The 19,968-nt window shown below is 46.7% G+C and overlaps 1 protein-coding gene across 1 annotated transcript; it reads left to right on the forward strand.

Annotated features, from left to right (window-relative positions):
• Window positions 1-278: 278 nt before the first annotated feature.
• Window positions 279-16,761, forward strand: LOC118769888 (microsomal triglyceride transfer protein). Its single transcript, XM_036517274.1, has 18 exons — window positions 279-444; window positions 2,891-3,078; window positions 3,558-3,701; window positions 5,831-5,938; window positions 6,312-6,428; window positions 7,708-7,847; window positions 8,353-8,503; window positions 8,954-9,111; window positions 9,553-9,721; window positions 10,170-10,277; window positions 10,918-11,130; window positions 11,709-11,920; window positions 12,267-12,364; window positions 12,941-13,062; window positions 13,305-13,532; window positions 14,292-14,416; window positions 15,856-16,026; window positions 16,457-16,761. The coding sequence occupies exons 1-18, from the start codon at window positions 381-383 to the stop codon at window positions 16,602-16,604; spliced, it is 2,664 nt and encodes an 887-aa protein (XP_036373167.1). The 5' UTR covers window positions 279-380; the 3' UTR covers window positions 16,605-16,761.
• Window positions 16,762-19,968: the final 3,207 nt, after the last annotated feature.

Here is a 19,968-nt window from a genome sequence, read left to right on the forward strand (position 1 = left end):
GAAGTATGCAATCAGACTTATTTGACCGTAGGACGGTCCAGCGTCGTCTTGGCTCCGAATGATCACATTAGCTAAGATCAATCAATGATCAATGGGGACAGTGGCACCCGCAAGGTAGGCGCCCTTATCTTGGGCATTGGACATCCGCCGCTAGAGCTGCACCTATCAGAATGTTAGGTGATTCTCAAATCTCAGCCCTTCAGGTTAATGATTCAATGCGTGAACTTAGTACTTGAGCGTGGAGTTTGGAGTCTGGCCTCCACTCCGATAAACATTACTGGAGCAGACCTGTCAGCCTATTCTTTTTCTTAAGCTCGTAAACGGCTGCTCAAGTCATCTTTTACTTCTAATTACGTTCCTAGTCACATATAGAGCACACTATGTTAAAGCTAACCGTATTATTAGTCTACCTACTTTCGTCATCTTATTCTGCCTCTGCAAAAGGTGAGTGGTTTAGATCTTTAATTTATCACTTTCTGTGTGTGAATTTTCCTTGTGCTTTCTAGTGACTGATTAGGAATGGCATGGGTGTCATAAATTGGCAATATATTCATAAAAAAAAGTATACTGAATTTGTACAAGAGTCATAAAAATCTTTGTGCGTTCATGCCTAAATGACACATTCCTTGGACAAGAGTAACCTTGCCTTGAAGCAAACCATTTAGGAAATCGCTATTTGAATAAATAATTTTTGCATCAACATTTTTAGAGAGCAGTCAAAAAAAAAAAAAAAAAAAAAAACACTAATAGAGAAACTTGTTTGTATATCAGGCTATTATTTCATAATGGGACCTTATTCAAACTGTAATTCTGTAGCTGAAAGGAGTTTATACTCTATATAACCTGTGGGTTGTTAATTTCTGAAAGATGCCCTTAAACTCATGAGTCAAATTTTGAATGCAAAAAACTCAAAACTGTGTTCTTATCAATGAATGGAGGATAGCTGTGTAAGTTCTTTCTATGAGTGGAGCAATGCGTTCTGGCTCATCATGTAGAAATTATGAATGTAATTTGTGAATTAATCAAGAATGGTCATATTTCCTTGGATATCGTACAGTTGTAAGCCTTAATGCTGAAGCGGCTGAATTTGGTAGCGATTCGGTGGGTTTAGTCGTGCCCTCTTGGTTCACCGCTGAGTTACATGATGATGCAATGATACAGTGACACGTCAGTCTTGACTTGAGTTCAGGTGGAGAGACCGCACTGGGCTTGTAAGGGCATAAGGGCTAGTTCGAAACTCAGTCAGTCTCAACCAGTCACATCAAGCTACAGCCAAGCAAAGGGCTCCTTTATGTTTCAGGAGGCTAATACAAGTAATACAGTCTACAGACTACAGAGGGTGTATTTCCCAATTTTAAGACAGAGCTTGTTTTTGCATAGTGTGATGAAAGAGTAGGACAGGTGATTTACTGCCGTATAGATTTCCCAGGATAACTATATGTGAGAGTTAGAGGGGTAGAGCCATAGCCATGTTTAGTCAATGTTGAAAAATGGATAGGAGTGAAAATAACAGAAACCAGCACTTATGACAAGCTGGATGCATTGTCATTTAGTCTTTTTTGAGGCAGTATGGTTCAGTGGTAAGGACTAGGACTCGTAGCCTAAAGGTTGTTGGTCTGATTCCCAGGCAGGCCAAGACTGTTGTATCCTTGGGTAACATACTTAACCTGTACTGCCTCAGTAAATACCCAACTGTATAAATGGATAACGCGGAAAAACTGTAAGATATGTAAGTGACCCTGGATATCCTTTAAGGAATTGTCATGTCAGTATTGTGTTACTATGCCTTCATTCTAGTTCAGTCAAGTCTGCTTAGTTCTAATCCATGAGATGTGTGCATGATACTGTGAGTCTGTGTTTTTATCAACTGACTAAAAAGGAAGGGTTGCGGTCCTATTGAGAAGCCGGTGTTGTAACCATCGGGTTCATCAGTTATCTCAGCTGCATTTCATATTGTGACCCCAGAAAACATGCAGGTTGTTGAGAAATTTCTTCATTCATACATTTTTCATAAAATCAAAGATTACATGTTCATTATGGAACAGATGCCTTCTTTAATGACAATCACAACAAATAAAACAGCCTCTGTACACAGATTCATGATTGGTCAGAGGTCTGACCAATCATAAATGGATTTAAGGACAAAGGACAGAGGGGTGATGAGCACTTAACCAGTGGGCTAATAAATTCCTGGTTAACTCCTCTCAACATGGAGGGCTGTACTATCACCCTTTAAAGATTAGACTAGAGTTACACATTTGAACATGCAAGGGCATTTTGAGCCGTACCTGTTGCTGACCTTTGCCCATTAGCATTGTATGGTATCAGTAGTGCTTCTGTGGTAAGTTTGCATGTCATGGTGTTATCTGAGTTTGTGTTCACAGACGTAACTGTATTGGCTTCCCTTTCTTGTCACTATTGCCCTTGGTTTCCCTTTCTAGAGTATTCTCATTCTCAGAACACTGAACAAATAATGTGAAAAACCCCAGGTTTACCCAGGCTTTTTACTACGTTATATGGTTATATATACGTTATCTGACATCATGCAGGTTTTTTTTTGCATGTTTGCATTTTCATATCACTGAAAACTAGCAGAGGCTGGTGTAAATATCCTCATTGCATTCCAGGGACATTTGTGGCTGTTGTCTGAAATAAATATCTGTACTTTACTTTAAACCTATAAGCATCTAAGTGTATGAAATTGGAGCTTGTCTTTAATTTGATTCCCAGGGAAAGTGTTTTGTTCCACAGAAACCAGGCGCTTGAAAAGAGAGTGTGTTTGCAGTGGGCCTTGTGTTTTGGGGGGGGTTGGGCAGTGGGCGAACGGTTGCCGTGTTGTTCCGCGCTCCTCTCGGCTTTCCCCTCGCTGTGATCTCCTCTGTTGTTCCAGGTGCGAGCGCCGGGCCCAGGCCGAGCAGCGGGCAGCTGTACAAATTCAGCTATACCACTGAGGTGCTGGTGGACAGGGCGAGAGGGTCGGCCGAGGGCAGCGCCGGCTATAGGGTTTCATCCGGCGTTGACATCAACTTAGTGTGGAGAAACCCTAGCAGCAAGGACGATCAGCTTCTCCAAGTGGCGGTATGTGAGTCTGGATTAAAAGCAGAGCCCACCCCCTCCTCTTCTCCCCCTCATCTCTCTCTCTCTCTCTCTCTCTCTCTCTCTCTCTCTCCCCCCATCCTTGGCAAGAAATGAAAAAGCCACTGTGATAGCGATGAAAGCATTTGATTTGATGTCCCCCCCACCCCCTACAGAGAGGCGACCGCTTTAATGTAAACTGTTTTCGTGTGTTGTCAGATCCAGTCGCCCGGGAGATGTTCAATGATTGCTGTAATGCGGTTAATTGGTTTTGGTATGGACTGATGATTGACATGAATATTTTGCATGTCAGCAACCACAAGTCCTGCACTGAGCTTCTCTGAGCTGTATGACTGGTTAGCACCCCTCTGCTCTGTATCGTTCAGCTTTGAATGAGCCAGGCGGTCTTTGAGCGTGGGGGAGGTCTTGACCTTTGAAAGAGCTGAGTGGCAGCTGACATGACCTTTGACCTCTCTCCATAGATCAGAGATGTGAAGATAGAGAGCGCGGCGCCACGCCCAGACAAGAACAACATCTTCCTGGGCTCCACAGCTGAAAGCATTCTGGGAAAGAAGAACCTGGCTGCTCTAGAGAAACCTTTCCTGGTGCACTTGAAGCTTGGAAAAGTAAGAGATAAGGATACTGATGTGTTTTTTTAGGTTGTTTTCATAATCAATAGACAGGATGGCCATAGCTACTACAAATGTCTAATCAGCAGCTTTACTAATCGGCAAAAACTCTCCTCTAAAAATAATGGATCTATAACACAAATATACAATCTGTATTACAAATTTTTATACTGTAGACTGCTGGCTGATATTTTCACATTATATTACATATTTTTTTACTGTGGAACGGTGGGTAATGTTTTCATAGTATATTCCAGATTTTCATACTGTTGAATGTTGGGTCATATTTTCAGGCATCAGCCATAAAATGCTACTCTTTTTCCCCCTTCTTCCACATAAATGTAATTGTGTCATTTAGTTCCTTAACTAACTTAGCATTCTGTCAAAATTGCCTTTCCTCTCAGCACCAAAGATTGTAGTTATGCCTGATATCTGAACTGAAATACATATACACACTGTGTCAAACATTATATAATAGTATTGTTGTTTGTTTTAAAAACATTATGCTTGGTTGTGTGACATTTTCATGGTAGACAGCTACCGCTTGATGTCAGACACAAAGAAAATATATCCTTTCCAGAGAGATGAAGCCCTTTTTCATAATTAGGCAAACAGGCCATGCACAGGTGAGAGGAGTCTGTTAGAAAGTGGGCAGGGCTCTACAGTTATCCACCTGTGTAACCGAGGGGGCCGATGCCACTCGCTGTGGGAACTTGCCGGATCCCAGTGCCAGGCCGGTCTCGGCGGTAACGTGTGGAGGCGGGGGGAAATTCCAGAAACCTGGCACATACGTGTACAAAGGTCAGAGTGTTGGGAAATGAAGTGTGCCAGCCAGGGCTTTCTTGAGATTCAGCTGTTATCAGATTTCTTCCTGGGTGGGGTAGTTGGGGGGGGGGATGGTGGGTATGGCATGCTGCGTGAGCTACGCTGGGCAAAGGGCAGAAGACATGCTGTCACCGGTGACAGGGAGAATGCTGCTCCCAGCCCCTCTGTCTCTGCTGGGAATTAGAAACACAGTGTGGTCAAATTTATTGATTTGATTGATTGGACAGTGGCAGCTGTTGTTGTGGAAGTTAAAAGCTTAAAAGTTTAAGAGAAATTATGGTAATGCTTATGAGATTTGTGAAGGGATTTCTGGAATAAAATGCTGATCATTGTCAAAATTGAGATGCGTCAATTACAATGGTTAATACTGGTTTCTGTTTTTGTAACAACACATGTCACTTGTAATTTAATCAAGTGTAAAAAGTCTTTTGGGAGATATCCACCAGTCTACAGATTTACAACATGGCCGTGTTAGTTTTAACATGGCTAAAAAGGCTAAAACTTTGCTGAAACCTCAAGAGTAATTTAATTTTGTGCTTACATAGTTGAAATACCAGAGCATTCATGTCAAAGTAGTTTGTGATAACGAGATAGCAAGAGCCTTATGTCATGCTCACTCAAATCTGCAGGCAAGATTTCAAAGGAGAATTTGCAAAATCCTGTTTCAGAGAACGTGGGAGCCTCAAAAATTTGGGATTTAATGAAGGAATCACATAGTCACACAATTTGTGTTTTTAAATGGCAAATCCAAGTTTTGAAATATATTCAATACATTTTAGATTTACCACATTGCAAATGCTAAGGGTTATGAACCACAATTGACCTGTTGTAACTCCGGTGTTGGGCTTTGCTGATTAAATCACACTGTCCCCAATCCTGAGTGCAAATTACATTTGTTGATTTCAACACACAGGATGCTTATTGGCCCAAACTGCTGCCAGTGAGGGTGGATGAATATTGGTGTTTTTGTTTACAGACCTTTTGCCAATACCCAGTTTCAGCGTGACACAAGCCACTGCAAAACATAACGGGCATCACTCTCTCAGCTTGAGCCGATGAAGGCCAACTGTGTTCCGTAACGGTGTTTCTGACATGATATACTGGCCACCATATCCTCTTTGCACACTTCCATAGGCTAAGTCCACCTGGGAAGGAATTTAGTGTATGGAAACCCTGTGAGGACAAGCCTGTGTACCCTTTTAGTCCGGACGCAAACAGCCCGAGACCTTCTTAAATAAATCTCTATGGAATCTCCAGGGGTGACAGACAAGCCTGACCATGTGACGTTTTCCCATTTGCAGGCGAAAGGTCTCTACTCCTACCAGAATGAGCTGACGGCCATCAGGAACCTGAAGAGGGGCGTGGTCAGCCTGCTCCAGCTGCAGCTCACCTCTGGGAAGACTCAGGAGGTAACGTCCCGGGTGACTGCACGTGACCCGTCGGATCTAAAGACGTGGCACAAGGCTCAGCGTTCGGCTGCTTCGTGACCGCTGTTGGATCACACACAGACACACAATGTCAATGTTGTTTTAACCGAGACTGAGAAGGTCAGGTTGTCCTGTACTTGAACAGCGTAGAGCCCTAGGGAGGCCAACACTAATGTATTTAATCAGCCTGTCACAGAGCCCTCTTACTACTGAAGCCTGTGTTTGGTTCTATGCCAGTACTAACACAGTGAGACTCAGGGTCAGACTGGAAATGAGTTAGGCCTCTAGGCCAGCTTATGAAGAGGCCATGCCCATCTGACCTGAGCGCTGTCGTGCGTCGTTCCCACGGAAACAGGCGGACGCTTCCGGGAGGTGTATGGTGGAGTACAAGGCGGAGAAGGACCGGGTGACTCGGGTCAAGGCGTTGGACAGCTGTAAGACTCTGGAGACCGGTTTCACCACACATAGCAAGGTAAGGGGTCTCGACCTGCTCTGCTGCCAGGGTGATGTGTGTGCTGGTGTGGCCACAAACTGTGCGCACCTGACTGCATAGTGGTAACCTTGATAGTAAGATGATATCTTCACCTCCGTATGGTCTAATGATGTGGTGTATCGTAAACATCCCAGAGGGCTTGTGCTACATTGGTTTTTGCTCCTACCTCTCCTCTTGATTTCTTAATCGTCCAAATCATTTTGTTTGTTTTAGTAGTTTTTGGGACAGTTTTTCCCCCATTTTTCTCAGAACTGTTTTCACATTAGGCTCCATAATGTTCCCTATTAGGTTAGGTGCCATCACGACCACCTCTAAACTTGTGCATGAGCTCAGGGTGAGACCAGTGCAGTCCTCTAATACACACATGCACACATGCACAGACACAAACACACACACATACACACACACGCTCTTACCACAGCTATTCAAACCTGGGCCACAGGCCTCAGCCTTTGCTTGGAACAAGCACCTTAACCTCGCTTGTCTAAGCTGCTCTGAGCTGTTTTTTGATAAAATAATGTCACAGCGGAACAGCTGCTCACCCCTGCTCACACCTGCTCACACCTGCTCTGTACTTAAAAGTTGTCCTTCTTCATAAATGTGGAATCAGATGAGCTATTTTTACCAACTAAGCCAAGGTGGCAGAGAAACCAGCTCTGGAGCCCTCATGAAATGAGTCTGAGTTCAGCTCCTCAGCCCTCTGCCACATGCTTCTGTATTTAGGTTGCTGTTTATGAACCTGTTGCTTGTACTTACACTTGCTTATTTGATGTTAGAATATGCTCATGCAATATCCAATTACGCAGCTGGGATAAGGCCTCTGCCAAGCGAATGAGTAAATCATGATAAATGATAACATAATTAGCGATAGCGCCAGCCTGCGGTGCTGCACCTCAGATGACAGCCCTCTTTATGCTGAAGAGCAGATGCCAGAAATATGACACCGTTGCATTAAATGCGCTAAGTGTGAGGTAAGGCAGCTGATGTGGCTCGCTGTGTGCCTGATTATTGAGTGTGTGGCTAATTGGTCAGTAGGGAGGGGGTGTGGGGGGCGCACACAGACTGTGGGTGGCACTGTGTATTCGGGTCTGATGGTCTCTTTTTGGAATCCCAGGTGGAAACGGGCTGTTGTATCCCAGAGTGGGGTGCTTCACCTCACTGGTCGTTGAAATAAAACGGGGCCCTGTCCTCGCCCTCCCTGCCTGGAGCTTGTCACCCTGTCCTACTCTAAGTGCCGTTCTGCCTCTGTCACCCATAGGTCCTGGGAGTGACCGGCAAGTCCTCGTCCCTCACAGAGTTCACCCTGGAGGATGGCTTCATCAAGTCCGTCGTCTCCGAGGAGACGCACGTCCTGTCCCTCAATGCCCGCAGCAATACTGCTGCCAAAGTAGTGTCCAGGTAAAGTAGCGCTACGGCAGGGCCCAACAGGGCTGAACTGGGCCAAGACACAAAGTTCTCCAGCAGACTGCCACACCAATCATCACGCTGTTTGTGGTTTTAATATCATGGGAATACGTTCAGTGGCCTTGTGGTTAGAGGGGAGCCCAGTCACAGACATCAGTCTGGATATTGGGAAGATTATGGTGATGATTATGCTGGCGATTCATTTATAATTGCAATTGTTATCATCAAATGTTATCGTGGGCACCGTGGTCACCATTATCATCACCATAATAATCAAAATCAGACACTCACATCCAGAAGTGTTATGTATTGTGCAAATGAAATCAATCCAGATCATTAACCTGTTTGTAATCTTTGTAATCAATTGTCCACATCTAACTGGATATCCCAGCTCTGTGCAGTGTTTGGTTAAAACTACTGACAATGCTTAGGTACAGTGAGACTTTAGAAATATGAATATTCACAATAGCTGTACACACTTGCTCTTACGTGTTTTCAGACAAGCTTTGACGCTGGTGAGCAAAGAGGCAGGTCCCGCGGAAACTGCTGGAGATGATGTTGCTGCGGTCGTCAAATCCTTGGACGGTGAATTTGTGTCGATCACTCTGACCCCGGAGAAGGTCAAGACCAAGTGCAAGACATGCCCATCGGTGAGTTTTCACAACTGTTGGCATGCAGGGTATTGGCACATATAAATGTACCCACTAATGGCTGTTGCCAACATCTAGAGAACACTTAAACACAGTTATTCAGACTGTTTCATTATTACTACAAGGTGGGAATATATTTTCAAATGTGACATTGCCTGTTTTTTTTTCTTATTGTAAGTGTTGCATGATATATGACTCATATAAAATGTAAAATTTCCAAATGTAAAAATTCCATCTCTCAGGCATTGTCTCATTTTGCCTGTAAGATTGATTGATTCTGCCTGCAGGTTCTACCTGTTCAGTTAGAATGGTGGTTAATGGCTCATTTCCCTGCTGATCTGTGGCCTCCAGCCCTGACAGTTAAGCTGGCTGTGACGGTGGTGTCATTGGGTGTGTGTGCGTGGTGAGGTCATGTGACAGGTCTGTCCCCTCCTGTTGTCCTCCTGTCAGCTGTGGGAGCACTGGCAGGCCATCCACAAGCAGTTTGAGCCTGACAGCCTGTCCAAGGCCACCGCCCCTCGCAACTTCCTGTCCCTCATCCAGAGCATGAGGAAGGCCACCAAGGAGGATATGCTCAGAGTGCTCAATAACTGCAGCAAAACTGCTCTGTAAGCCCTGCCCACATCCCCGCTTCCCAGCGCTCTAGGTCTACATCTACATTAATTTAGCAGACGCTCTTTTTCAGAGCAACTTCCAGCACAATAGAACATAAGTGTGTCCATTCAAGTTGAATGAGCAACAGTGTCAGACCAGGCTAACAACACTCCCAGACCAGTGAGTGTGAGCATAACACTATTCAAGCCCTACCACAAGTTAACTTTTGCAGTCTGACTAGGCAATGGAAGCCAAGTATACTACATCAGTCATACTATACATCAGTCGCTAGAACACAGAATCCAAAATACATTGCAGTACTACACATAAAATAAACATCTGGTACTACAAATTGCATTATTGAAAATGTTGAACACAGGATTTAATTGTCACTGACAGCATCTGTCAGAAACTGACATCGGACTCTGCGTTCACCAAACTCTCTCCCCGGTCAGACCTCAGATAGTGGACGCTGTCACCTCAGCCCAGACGCCGGCCTCTCTGGAGGCCGTCCTGCAGTTCCTGAACTTCTCCGACCCCAAGGGCCTGGTGCTTCAGGAGCGCTTCCTCTACGCCTGCGGCTTCGCCTCCCATCCCAACGAGATGATGCTCAAGTCCCTGCTGGTGAGCCAGCCAGTGCCCGCCCCCCCCCTCCCCGCAGTAGAGATGCAGTTTCATAAAATGGGAAATTGGCAGCTGTACCACTTTACAGAGGGTTGTTATAAAAATGAGCGCAGTTCGTGTACAATCTCTGTTGCACTCTGCTTCACAGATACAAGTACCCAAGGTTTTTAAAAGGTAGCCTTTTTGAAAAGTTGAATTTGAATATGGTATGGTAATGGTGACATAGTATAGTAATGGTGTTATGTAATGACGTTATTGCACAGTGCTTTAATTTTTCATTCTCAATAAGAAATCTGCGCCTGCATGACATGTCAGTAGAGTTCCATGTGAATATGATATTGTGTGGATGAATTCAACAAGCCTATAAAGAAATTATATTATAGTATTGTACAGTAATGGTAGTGTAATATAGTGTGTCCCTGATGGTCAGCTGTCCTCTTCTCCCCAGAACCTGTGGAATGGGAAAATTGGCAGCACTGAAATCAGAGAGTCTGTGATGATCATCATGGGGGCGCTGGTGCGCAAGCTGTGTCAGAAAGGAGGCTGTGAGCTGCCGGTGAGTCCCCGCAACATTCTCACAACGTTCTTGCAACATGGTCCCAACGTTCTTGCAGTACTACTGCAGCGTCGTAGCAGAGCCCTGTCCTGCATTTGCTGTGCTACAGTGATGCGGTTACCGTGCTGTCGATGTGATTCAGACTGCTATCCCCTGGTAAAAGTAAATGGTAAATGGACTGCATTTATATAGCGCTTTTCTACTCATTTGAGTACTCAAAGCACTTTACAGTTATATGCCTCACATCTACCTACCAGTGGCAGAGGCTGCTACATAGGCTTACCAACTGGCCACTGGAAGCTGTTGGGGGTTCAGTGTCTTGCTCAAGGACACTTTGACACTCTGCCAGGATGAGCCAGATTCAAACCAGGGACCTTCCAATCCCCAGTCGACTGCTCTACCTCCTGAGCCACTGTCGCCCCTCGTGTGCTGTAGTGCTTTAAGTATGTAAAATGGGAGCCGTGTAAACTGTAATGAGTGTGTAAAACGATCTGGGAGGACTGCTGGGAGGACTGCTGTCTCTGACCTGCTTTGTGTGTGTGTGTGCATGTGTGCATGTGTGCGTATGTGCGTGTGTGTGTTTGTGCTTGTGTGTGTGTGTGTGTGTGTGTATGTTTGTGCGTGTGCCGTCCCCGCTCAGACGGTGCTGGAGGTGAAGAAGCTGATGCTGGCGGGCCCCCACAGCACGCAGGTGGAGGAGGAGGTGCAGATGTACCTGCTGGCCCTGAAGAACGCCCTGCTCCCGGAGGCCGTCCCTCTGCTCGCCGAGTACTCCGAGTCCGAGGTCGGGGCCTACAGCACCATCGCCATCACCGCCCTGCAGCGGTACGACGTTGCCCTCATCACCAGTGAGGTGAGTGGCCTGTCTCTGTGAAAGCTGCCCAGACCTGAGAGTGGAGACGGGTGCTCAAACCTCCAGCTAGCACAGAGCTGTGCTGCCACGGCTGACATGCCAGGAAGGAGGGAAGGAAACAAAATGGAGGATGGAAGGAGCTGACTTGGGGAGGAAAATGTCCTGTTTTGTAGAATGAGAGGAGCATTCTTACCTGAAGTATCAGCATTATGTTTTTGTGCGAATATGAAACAAGAGGACCATTATACAGCTGTGATGTGGGTTGTGTTTTTGCCATACAAGGTATTCTGAGCATTGCGTCTTCCCTCATTGGTGGATGGGGTGAGACCCACAGGTCAAAGCTGTGGGAAAGCTCTTTAAACTGTCAAGTGCATAAGGAACAAAGTTCTCTGACCCAGGTTAGGTGTTTTAGAGTGGATAAGAAGGTCAGCCAGTGCATGTCTCTGAATGCATCGGGACGTGGGTCAGTGGTATCAGGTTGTACGTGGCTTTAATTATTTTCGTTGGTTTTGGGTGGTGGGTAGTGGCTGTGAGATTTAGGGTGCTGATCCGTAATCGCAGTTCTCCGCCCGCCCCAGGTGAAACAGGCCCTGAGCCGGATCTACCACCAGAACCGGCACATCTACGAGAAGAACGTGCGGGCGGCAGCCGCTGACGTCATCTTCAGCTGCGACCCCTCCTACATGGAGGTGAAAAACCTGCTGCTGTCTATCGGTCACCTGCCCCACGAGATGAACAAGTACATGGTCTCCAAAGTCCAGGACATCCTGCACTTCCAGATGCCTGCCAGGTGGGTTCTGGGATATGTAGTCCTGCCACAGCAAAAGTCTCCCAGAGGTTCAAGCTTCTCATTTCAATCTAGCTAATGCATCATATTGACACCACTGTGCTGTATAGTCACATGCATGTTTTGACAAAAGAACAGGGCAAGAAAATTTACTGGTTAAAGAAGTTTACTGGTTACATCACAATGAATATTGGATGGTTTATGATGGTTTGGCATTTAGATTGTGCCCTAGCTGAATAAAATACCTCACATGAAGACTCTGGAATTGAATGGTTCACTGAAACAGGAGTTATCTTCTCTCCTAAAAGCTAAAAAAAAAACGTGTCTCTGCTCCTTGTCTTTTCTTCAGCGAAATGGTCAGACGAGTCATGAATGACATGATCTCACACAATTATGATCGCTTCTCTAAGGTTGGCTCCTCTTCATCGTTCTCAGGATTCATGGCACGTAAGTGACCCCGCCTCCAGCCCTGCCTCCAGCCCCGCCTCGGCCCCGCCCCCACTCTCTGTGCTCACCTGTCCTGTCTCTTCCACTAACACACTGCATGCAGTCATCCAGCAAAGATACTGCACCAGTAGATAAGGTATCTACAGTAGTATGTGTGCACATATACAGCACTCTGTGCTACACATGTATGAATGTTCTCTTCCTGCGCCGGTGAGTCGCAAAGCTCCGTCATCAGACTTTGTCGATTCAACAAGTTACACGGCACCCGTATTCCTTAGCTGATCCTGGAAAGAGCACAGTGTGTCTCTGACTCTGCAGTGATAACCACTCTCTGGCTAGAGGGTGTAGTAATGTTAGATCATGTGTTAGTGTTTGTTTATAACATGCTGCCATGCACAGTACTGCTGATGTGTGATATAAGCTGAAGTGAAGAAGTTACATCCTCAAGGTTTCATACAGAATTATGTAACTCTATTATCCTTTGCTTGTGTGGACATTCTGCCCTGTTGCTGCCCATGGCTAAGAATGATGTGCTAGCTCTACATCTGTGACAGTGACTGGCGTGCCTCTCTGCAGGGACTCCTGACACCACCTCCACCTACAGCCTGGACATCCTGTACTCCGGCTCTGGGATTCTGCGGAGGAGCAACATGAACATCTTTGCTCTGAGCCAGGGCGCCCACCTCCACGGCCTGCAGGTAAGGGCCACGCCCACGCCAGGCTGCAGGTGACCAGGGTGAGGTTTGTGGCAAAAAGGCTGTGGAGCTTGCTTAGATTCTTTAGCAGAAGACACTTTGCATGCGGTTTGATGGCATTAACATAGCCAATGCCAAATGGGCATGGGGCCACAATATAGGATCTGACGGTTTGAGTGCAGAGCAGAGAAAGTGTCTCCAAACACTGAAATCGAGGGTGATTCCGTGTTACGCCTGTGACCCAGGTGGCGATCGAGGCACAGGGCCTGGAGTCCCTGATCGGGGCGACCCCTGACGAGGGCGAGGGGGACCTGGAGTCGTTTTCGGGCATGTCCGCCGTGCTCTTCGACGTGCAGCTGCGCCCCGTCACCTTCTTCAAGGGCTACAGTGACCTCATGTCCAAGATGTTCTCCCTGTCCGGGGACCCCATGAACGTGGTTAAGGGGCTCATTCTGCTGACGGACCACTCCCAGGTGAGCTGCCCGCTTTGGGGCGTACACCTGACACTGTGTTACACCTGTACCAGGCAATCAGATTTTTCATTGCTGTGTATTTGGTCAAAGCTAGGCTGCCTGCTAACCACAAGGCCACTGAACCCATTCCCCTGGTATTAAAACCACAAAGAAACAATTACCTTCTTATATCACGAGAGATTTTATTTGTCATAGAAACATACATGTGCGTTAGTTTCTCCCTCTTTCTGTCTACTTTCTCCTGTGTGTTGCCCAACTATAAATGCTCCAAAACGACATATGTATTGGGTGTGGCAATGCAGTTTATGGCATAGGCTGCAGGTCAGCAGTTGAATTATAGCAATCAGCACCTTTTGATTTACAGATTACCTCCTATAAATGCATACTGGATAATTGCATGCTCCATTTTACTGCAAACTACGCAGCTAATCCTGTTTAATCCCACTGGCTTTACTTAGTCTGGTTATGTGCATACCGCAGGTAAGTGCAGAAGGTCGTACCAGTCCCAAGCATACACAAATTATCAGGAGATGACAGTGTATTAATAGATTTTTAATAACACTCATCAAACTTCATGGCCCCCACTGAATTTAGCAAGCAAATCAGTGGTGTTCAAATGTGAGTTGCAGTCAAGTCTGCCTTCCTGCCAGCATGCCAGAACAAGCCTGGTTTTTGATTTTCACTTATTATCCCCCAGTTGTGCTATAGTTCTGTATTGGACATCTGGGGCTATGTCATTTAACCCCCCTCTTTTACCAGGTCATCCGGTTACAGTCTGGGCTGAAGGCCAACGTCGAGTTCCAGGGAGGGCTGGCCATTGACATCTCAGGTGGCATGGAGTTCAGTCTGTGGTACCGAGAGTCCAAGACCAGCGTCAACAACAGGTAGCGCCTGCTTGCTGGCATCGCTTGTCCCTCCCCCTGCCCGGGTCAGACACCTGGCCTCAGTGACAGTATCAGTGCATGTTTCGGGTGCCCATGGGTCCTGGTAGAGTTACTCAAGTGCCTATTTTGAAGGTTGGGGTCCTGCTTGTGTCAGAAGGCAGGACAGTGGGAAGGGTTCACACATATACTTGGAGCATTTGGACCAAGGGCCCATGTGTCTAAGGCAGAGCTCATCAAGCCATCAGACAGCCATCAAGCCCCAGTCATCCAACATTATTGTGCACGTAGCATTCAAGTTACATGAAAATGTGTATGAAATATTATATGAAAAGGAGGAATATGGTAGTCCCTAAAGTTCTGTCAGGCATCTCACAGACCCCGATGGATGTTTGAAGTCTATTGCTCTGGTAGCCCTTCACACAGCTGCACATAGTGGTAGTCCCTCATTCGAAGTGTTCCACCCACATGGAAAATATTACGTAAAAATATTTATAGCAGCATGTAAATTGTTCAGACCTCTGACTGGACTTCTCTATGACTGGTTATTCTTGCCGTTAATGAGTGTGTTGACTCACGCTTTGCGCCTCTGTGTGCGTGTGTGCATTTGCCAAACGTCATCGGATATCCGCGACGATGACATCAGCTTCGCGCGGCCCTCGCCTTCTCATGGTTCCCTCACCTCACCCGTCAGGAATCCCGACAAGGCCCCCCCCCCCCCCCCCCGACTCTGTGCCGGAAAGTTGGGCCTTAAATGCTGAAAATATCAATAGTAAAAAGTCTAGCGTGACCCGGGAAATTTATTAGCGAGATTGACGGTTTCGGATGAGTGATGAGGGTGTCGTGTCGGCGGCCGGGTGGACGGGCCGAGGACGTCGACGTGCTTTGTTTTGGGATGGCGTTAATGTTTCGCCCCCGGGCCCGTGTCTGTTTGGAGGAGTGGCAGAGACAGGTGCATGGAGATAAACCTTGTGCCTCGTTACCTCCTCAAACAGTACGCTGACAGGCTATCTATAGGACCATAACAAACGCGAGTGCTATCGCTGCCAAGTCTCGGCGTGCCCAGGAAGCCCTCCGGTGCACAACCATACTTACCGCTGAGATTGTGTTACGAACTCTGTGTTGTTGTTCTCCATTTTGTGTCAGAAATAAAAAAGGACAGAGTACATGCTGGATGCCTCTGGGCGAAAAGTGTATTTTGAGGGGTGCATTTGGATGGTTCGTGAGGCGCTGGGTGAAGGCGATATCGAATTTAATGTTCTTGAGAGCCCTTCTGTTGCATGTCAGGCAGTGGGTTCTTAATGTGCTATGTCATTTTTTATGGCTGTAGAATTACACTTACCCCGAAGTCTGCTGATGTGGTAAGCCGGGATCTTTCTTTAACCACAGTGGAAACGGTCGAGATGACCGCGTTTTTTTTTTCCATTTCCACCGCTCCTCAGGGGCGCCCTGGCTGTGAGCGGCAACGTGACCGTGGACATGGACTTCCTGCGCGCCGGGGTTGAGGTCAGCTTTGAGACGGAGGCCTCCCTGGACTTCATCACCACTGTCCAGTTCTCGGAGTACCCCTTCCTGGTCTGCATGCAGATGGACAAAGCCACCTTCCCTTTCAGGTTGGTCGCCGTGTTAATGCTGGGTGACATTGACCCTAAGCATCTCTTGTTATGCTTTCCTGTGGTGGTGGGCTGGCCAAAAATCATCCCTTTTTACCTTCAGACTTACTAAGCACTGGGCTTGAGTCTGGAGAATTCAAGACAGATTGTTATATTACCCATGGTCCCCTGTTACCCATTCAGATAACAGGGTTCACTACACCAATGAAGTTGAAGAAGCCCTCTCCCTAGATATGACAGAGATCGTCTTGCTTCCTCCAGTTAGCTACCCGGTATACTACATTTGTGTTAGCAAGCATACTAAGAATCCAAGTGTATGAATAAAAATGAATAACAGTGACAGTAGTGAATTGTAGATTCATGCTTTGTGTGACATTTGAGGATGTGACCTCTGTTGCTTACTGGTTTTCTGGAAACATTTCTTTTACAGGGAGTACCTGACCAAGCATGAGAGCCTGCTGACAGGCAAGAGCTTTGTCTCACGCAAAGGCAAGAAGGAGCTGGTGCCAGGCTCCGAGTTCCCTCTGCACCAGGAGAACTCCAACATGTGCAAGAGGGTGTTCGATCAAGGCTGGTAGAGCTCCCCCTTGTGGTTGGGAGGAGGGTCCAGCACGGTGGTTCCGGTGGGGACTGGAGCACCGCGGTGTCTGACTGTCGGAGCTGAGACTCCACCCATCGGGCCCCCTGAGCTCTGGAACTATTTATTTTGTAGTAAAATGTTCAGGAATACATTCATCAAACCACACCAAACAAGTGTGACATGATACAGCCAGAAGAAAAGGCGTGTTTTTTTTTAACTACACATAAGATGTTTACATACTGTACTTAGAACTATTTAAATCTTTTTGTTTTTTTTGTGAGGAAATGATACATATTATCAATATTAGGGATTTCATTGGTGCCTTTTCAATTGTTTGAAGGATATATTTGAGTCTTTTTGTACGAGCACACATGAATGTCTCACATGTCTCATATGTACAATATAAGTGGTTACCTGAAAGGATATTCACATATAATTGTAAATACGGTACATAAAAGACTGTACCTTTCGGAAGATAACACTCAGGTTTTGAAAACTGCTCTCCCATTTATAGCAGAGCTTACAGAAATTCCAATTTTTTTGACTAGTCTTATCTTCTATTGGAGTTCAACTTGACATGACAAAATGAGGTGAGATTGAGGAGAAGGAGTATCCAGAGGAACCAATGAACACAGGTTGTCAGAGGGGGTCAGAGGTCATCCCTCTCCCTGTCATATTATTGTCCCTCTGTTCCAGGCTTAAATGAGCTGTGAGGTTTGTCTGAACTTGAATGGGGCTGTTATGCATCTAAAATAGATGACATGTGTTTGTTTATTGGATTATTGCATTGTTTTTTTCCCCCAATCAATTATTTTGCAAATCGTGAATAAAACCAGTGTACCGGAATGCGATAGCTGCAGTTCGGTGAGTCGTTAAATTGTTTTGTAATTCCTCCAAAAATTGCCTTTGTAAAAATGTGAATCACCCTGAAGGTACAGACAGATTATGATTTTCAGTATTTATTACCAAATGGCATTATTGTGCCTCTCTGTCATCTTCCAGTGTTCTTTCTGATGGGCGGCGTGGCTTGCTAATCACTGAGATTGCATTCCTTGTAAGAATTTGACCACAATTTCCACAGGTGTCAGTTGTCTTGCCTCCACTGAAGAACAGCAAATTGTTTTTGTACTGCCCTACAATAAAAGGACACTGTGGAAACTTGTTGGCCTGCCTGTTTGTGCTGACTGCTCTTTTTATTTCATGAAAACTACATACTGCATACATACTAGTGTGGCTCACACATTTTAAGGACACCTATTTGTCACGAACTTATAAAATACAGCTATGAACGGCTGTGCTGGAGTATCTCCAGATTCCCCTGCTGTTGTCTTTCTCATGCATTAAAGCGTATAAGAGGTTTGAGGTAGTCGCGTCTCCATTAGATACGTGCTGATGATGGATACTCGTCCCAGGCCAGCCTCAGACCTGAGATCTGATATTCCCTGTTGACCCTCTTCAAACTCTGGGGGGTTCATTCTGGATCCAGGGGAAAGGCACAGGCCATTCGCATAACCCGCATTTATTCACCAGCATTGCCGGGGGATTGTTGACATGGCGATGCCAACTGGACTGCCCCCTGCTACCCTTGAAAGCCTGGGTGAGGGATTATGGGAAGAGCAACAAAGACTAAGCAGGTGCTGTTAGCAGACCCTCATCATTCACAGGGTATACATTCTAGTAACCCCTGCGAATGGGGACCAGCATGGTATGTTGTACTGTACTTGTATTGTACTGCAGTATGTAATATGTAATATAAATGTGTGTTCAGTACACTGTGATAGCCTACAGTGTAATCAAGCTGTAGAGTGAGCATTGGTTGGCATGGTGCTCTGTAACCTGGGAACAGTGAGACCGGGCACATGGAGTGCTGCCTGAAATGAACATTTGAAACTGTGAATTGCAAATTGGCCAAAGGTGCAGGTCTGCTGTACGTTGATGACCATTTTTGCTCTCTGGTGCCTCTAGTGGTAAAACGTCATCACTGCAGTCAGGAGTCAATGCGAGTCTCTCGGTCTGTGTTCTGCGTGATGCAGTGCGAGATATGTGGAAATGATACTGTGTTAAGTCTGGCGCTGCACGCACCTCCCTCTCCTTCACGCAGGTCTTTGGAAAAGGTATTACTGTTCCGAAATGTGCGCCGGCTCATGTTTAGACTCCCTCTAATTAGCACCCGGGCGGGCAGACGATCTGGACGTCCAGGCGCTGTCCTGTGGGGCCGGTCGGAGAGTGAGGGATGCTCCGCTTTCAGAGCCTCCTGCCACAAAGCCAAGGTCTTTGACAGAGCCTGGAAACCGCAGAAGGACCTGAAAGCAGCACTGACAGGGTCAGCGAGTCAACGAGTTAAATACACGCGACGGTAAATGGGGGCGTAATGACGTTAGACGGAGCCGCTGACCCTCCACTCTGCGCGCCCTGTGAACAATAGATGCAATGTGCCGATTAGAGGGCGGGGTGACTGGGTTCGGCCCGTCTGGGGGGCGCAGTTGCTGGCCAGATCTGCTCACGTCGTGCTCATGACATCAGACCACCCCCCCACCGCCTGCCCCACCCAGCTTTCCGGAGGCATCGGAGCACCAAACCGGGATTAATGGGGATTCTTTAGGAGCTGCGAGAGAGCAGCTGGGAGGGAGGACGCGCCTGTCTGTCGTCCCGCCGCCATGGTGACCGCGAAAACAAACCCCCCCAAACTGCCGCGCCGAGCTCCGAGGGGTGAGGTTTCAGTGGACGCTGCCTCTCGAAACGTCTTGTCAGCGCGAGTCGCCCGTTACCGCGCGGGCTACATAACGCTGACCAGCCCTGCTGAGCGGTCCATACTGCTGAGTGGGCGCTTTGACCGTGTAAACACTTTCAAGGCAGTGTGGCAATGCATTGTGGATGTGGTGCTTTTCTTTGTAACCTGGTGGTGAGAACCCGCATATTACAGTTAATGGGATTATGGGGGCAAAAGCCTCCACAGCTGAATGAATTTCGGTGCTGTAACTGGCAGTAAAGTGCAGGCTCTATCAGTGCTGTCTTTGAATGGCCATAGCAGAGTTGATGAGGCAACACAATAGACGCTCACAGTATGGACTTGAAAATGGAGCACAGAAGCACTGTAGCAACATGACACATTAGCACGAGGGCGGGAAAACACGCCATATCCCTCACACAACTCTCACAACACTCATGTGCTTGCAAAATCCATTTATTTCCTGATACCAGAAGTCCATCATTTTACAGTTTCTAGATTTTTTTCCTCTTCTTTAATATAAGTCCTCTGTGTAACTTTGCTGGTGCAATATTCCCATTGCAGTTCCATCTTCGACTTTCTCTGGATCGTCCTCTGAAGGGCCGCTTGTCTCATGTCTGTTTGGCAGTCTCCG

The sequence above is a fragment of the Megalops cyprinoides genome, chromosome 22 (genome assembly GCF_013368585.1).
Source record: "Megalops cyprinoides isolate fMegCyp1 chromosome 22, fMegCyp1.pri, whole genome shotgun sequence".
NCBI lineage: Eukaryota > Metazoa > Chordata > Actinopteri > Elopiformes > Megalopidae > Megalops > Megalops cyprinoides.

Excerpts from the sequence above, each read along its gene's own strand:
- LOC118769888 (XM_036517274.1), top strand. The coding sequence starts at position 381 with ATGTTAAAGCTAACCGTATTATTAGTCTACCTACTTTCGTCATCTTAT. Across the intron at positions 8,504-8,953 it reads AGTGCAAGACATGCCCATCG|CTGTGGGAGCACTGGCAGGC; the intron begins GTGAGTTTTCAC and ends TCCTCCTGTCAG. Across the intron at positions 12,365-12,940 it reads GTTCTCAGGATTCATGGCAC|GGACTCCTGACACCACCTCC; the intron begins GTAAGTGACCCC and ends GCCTCTCTGCAG.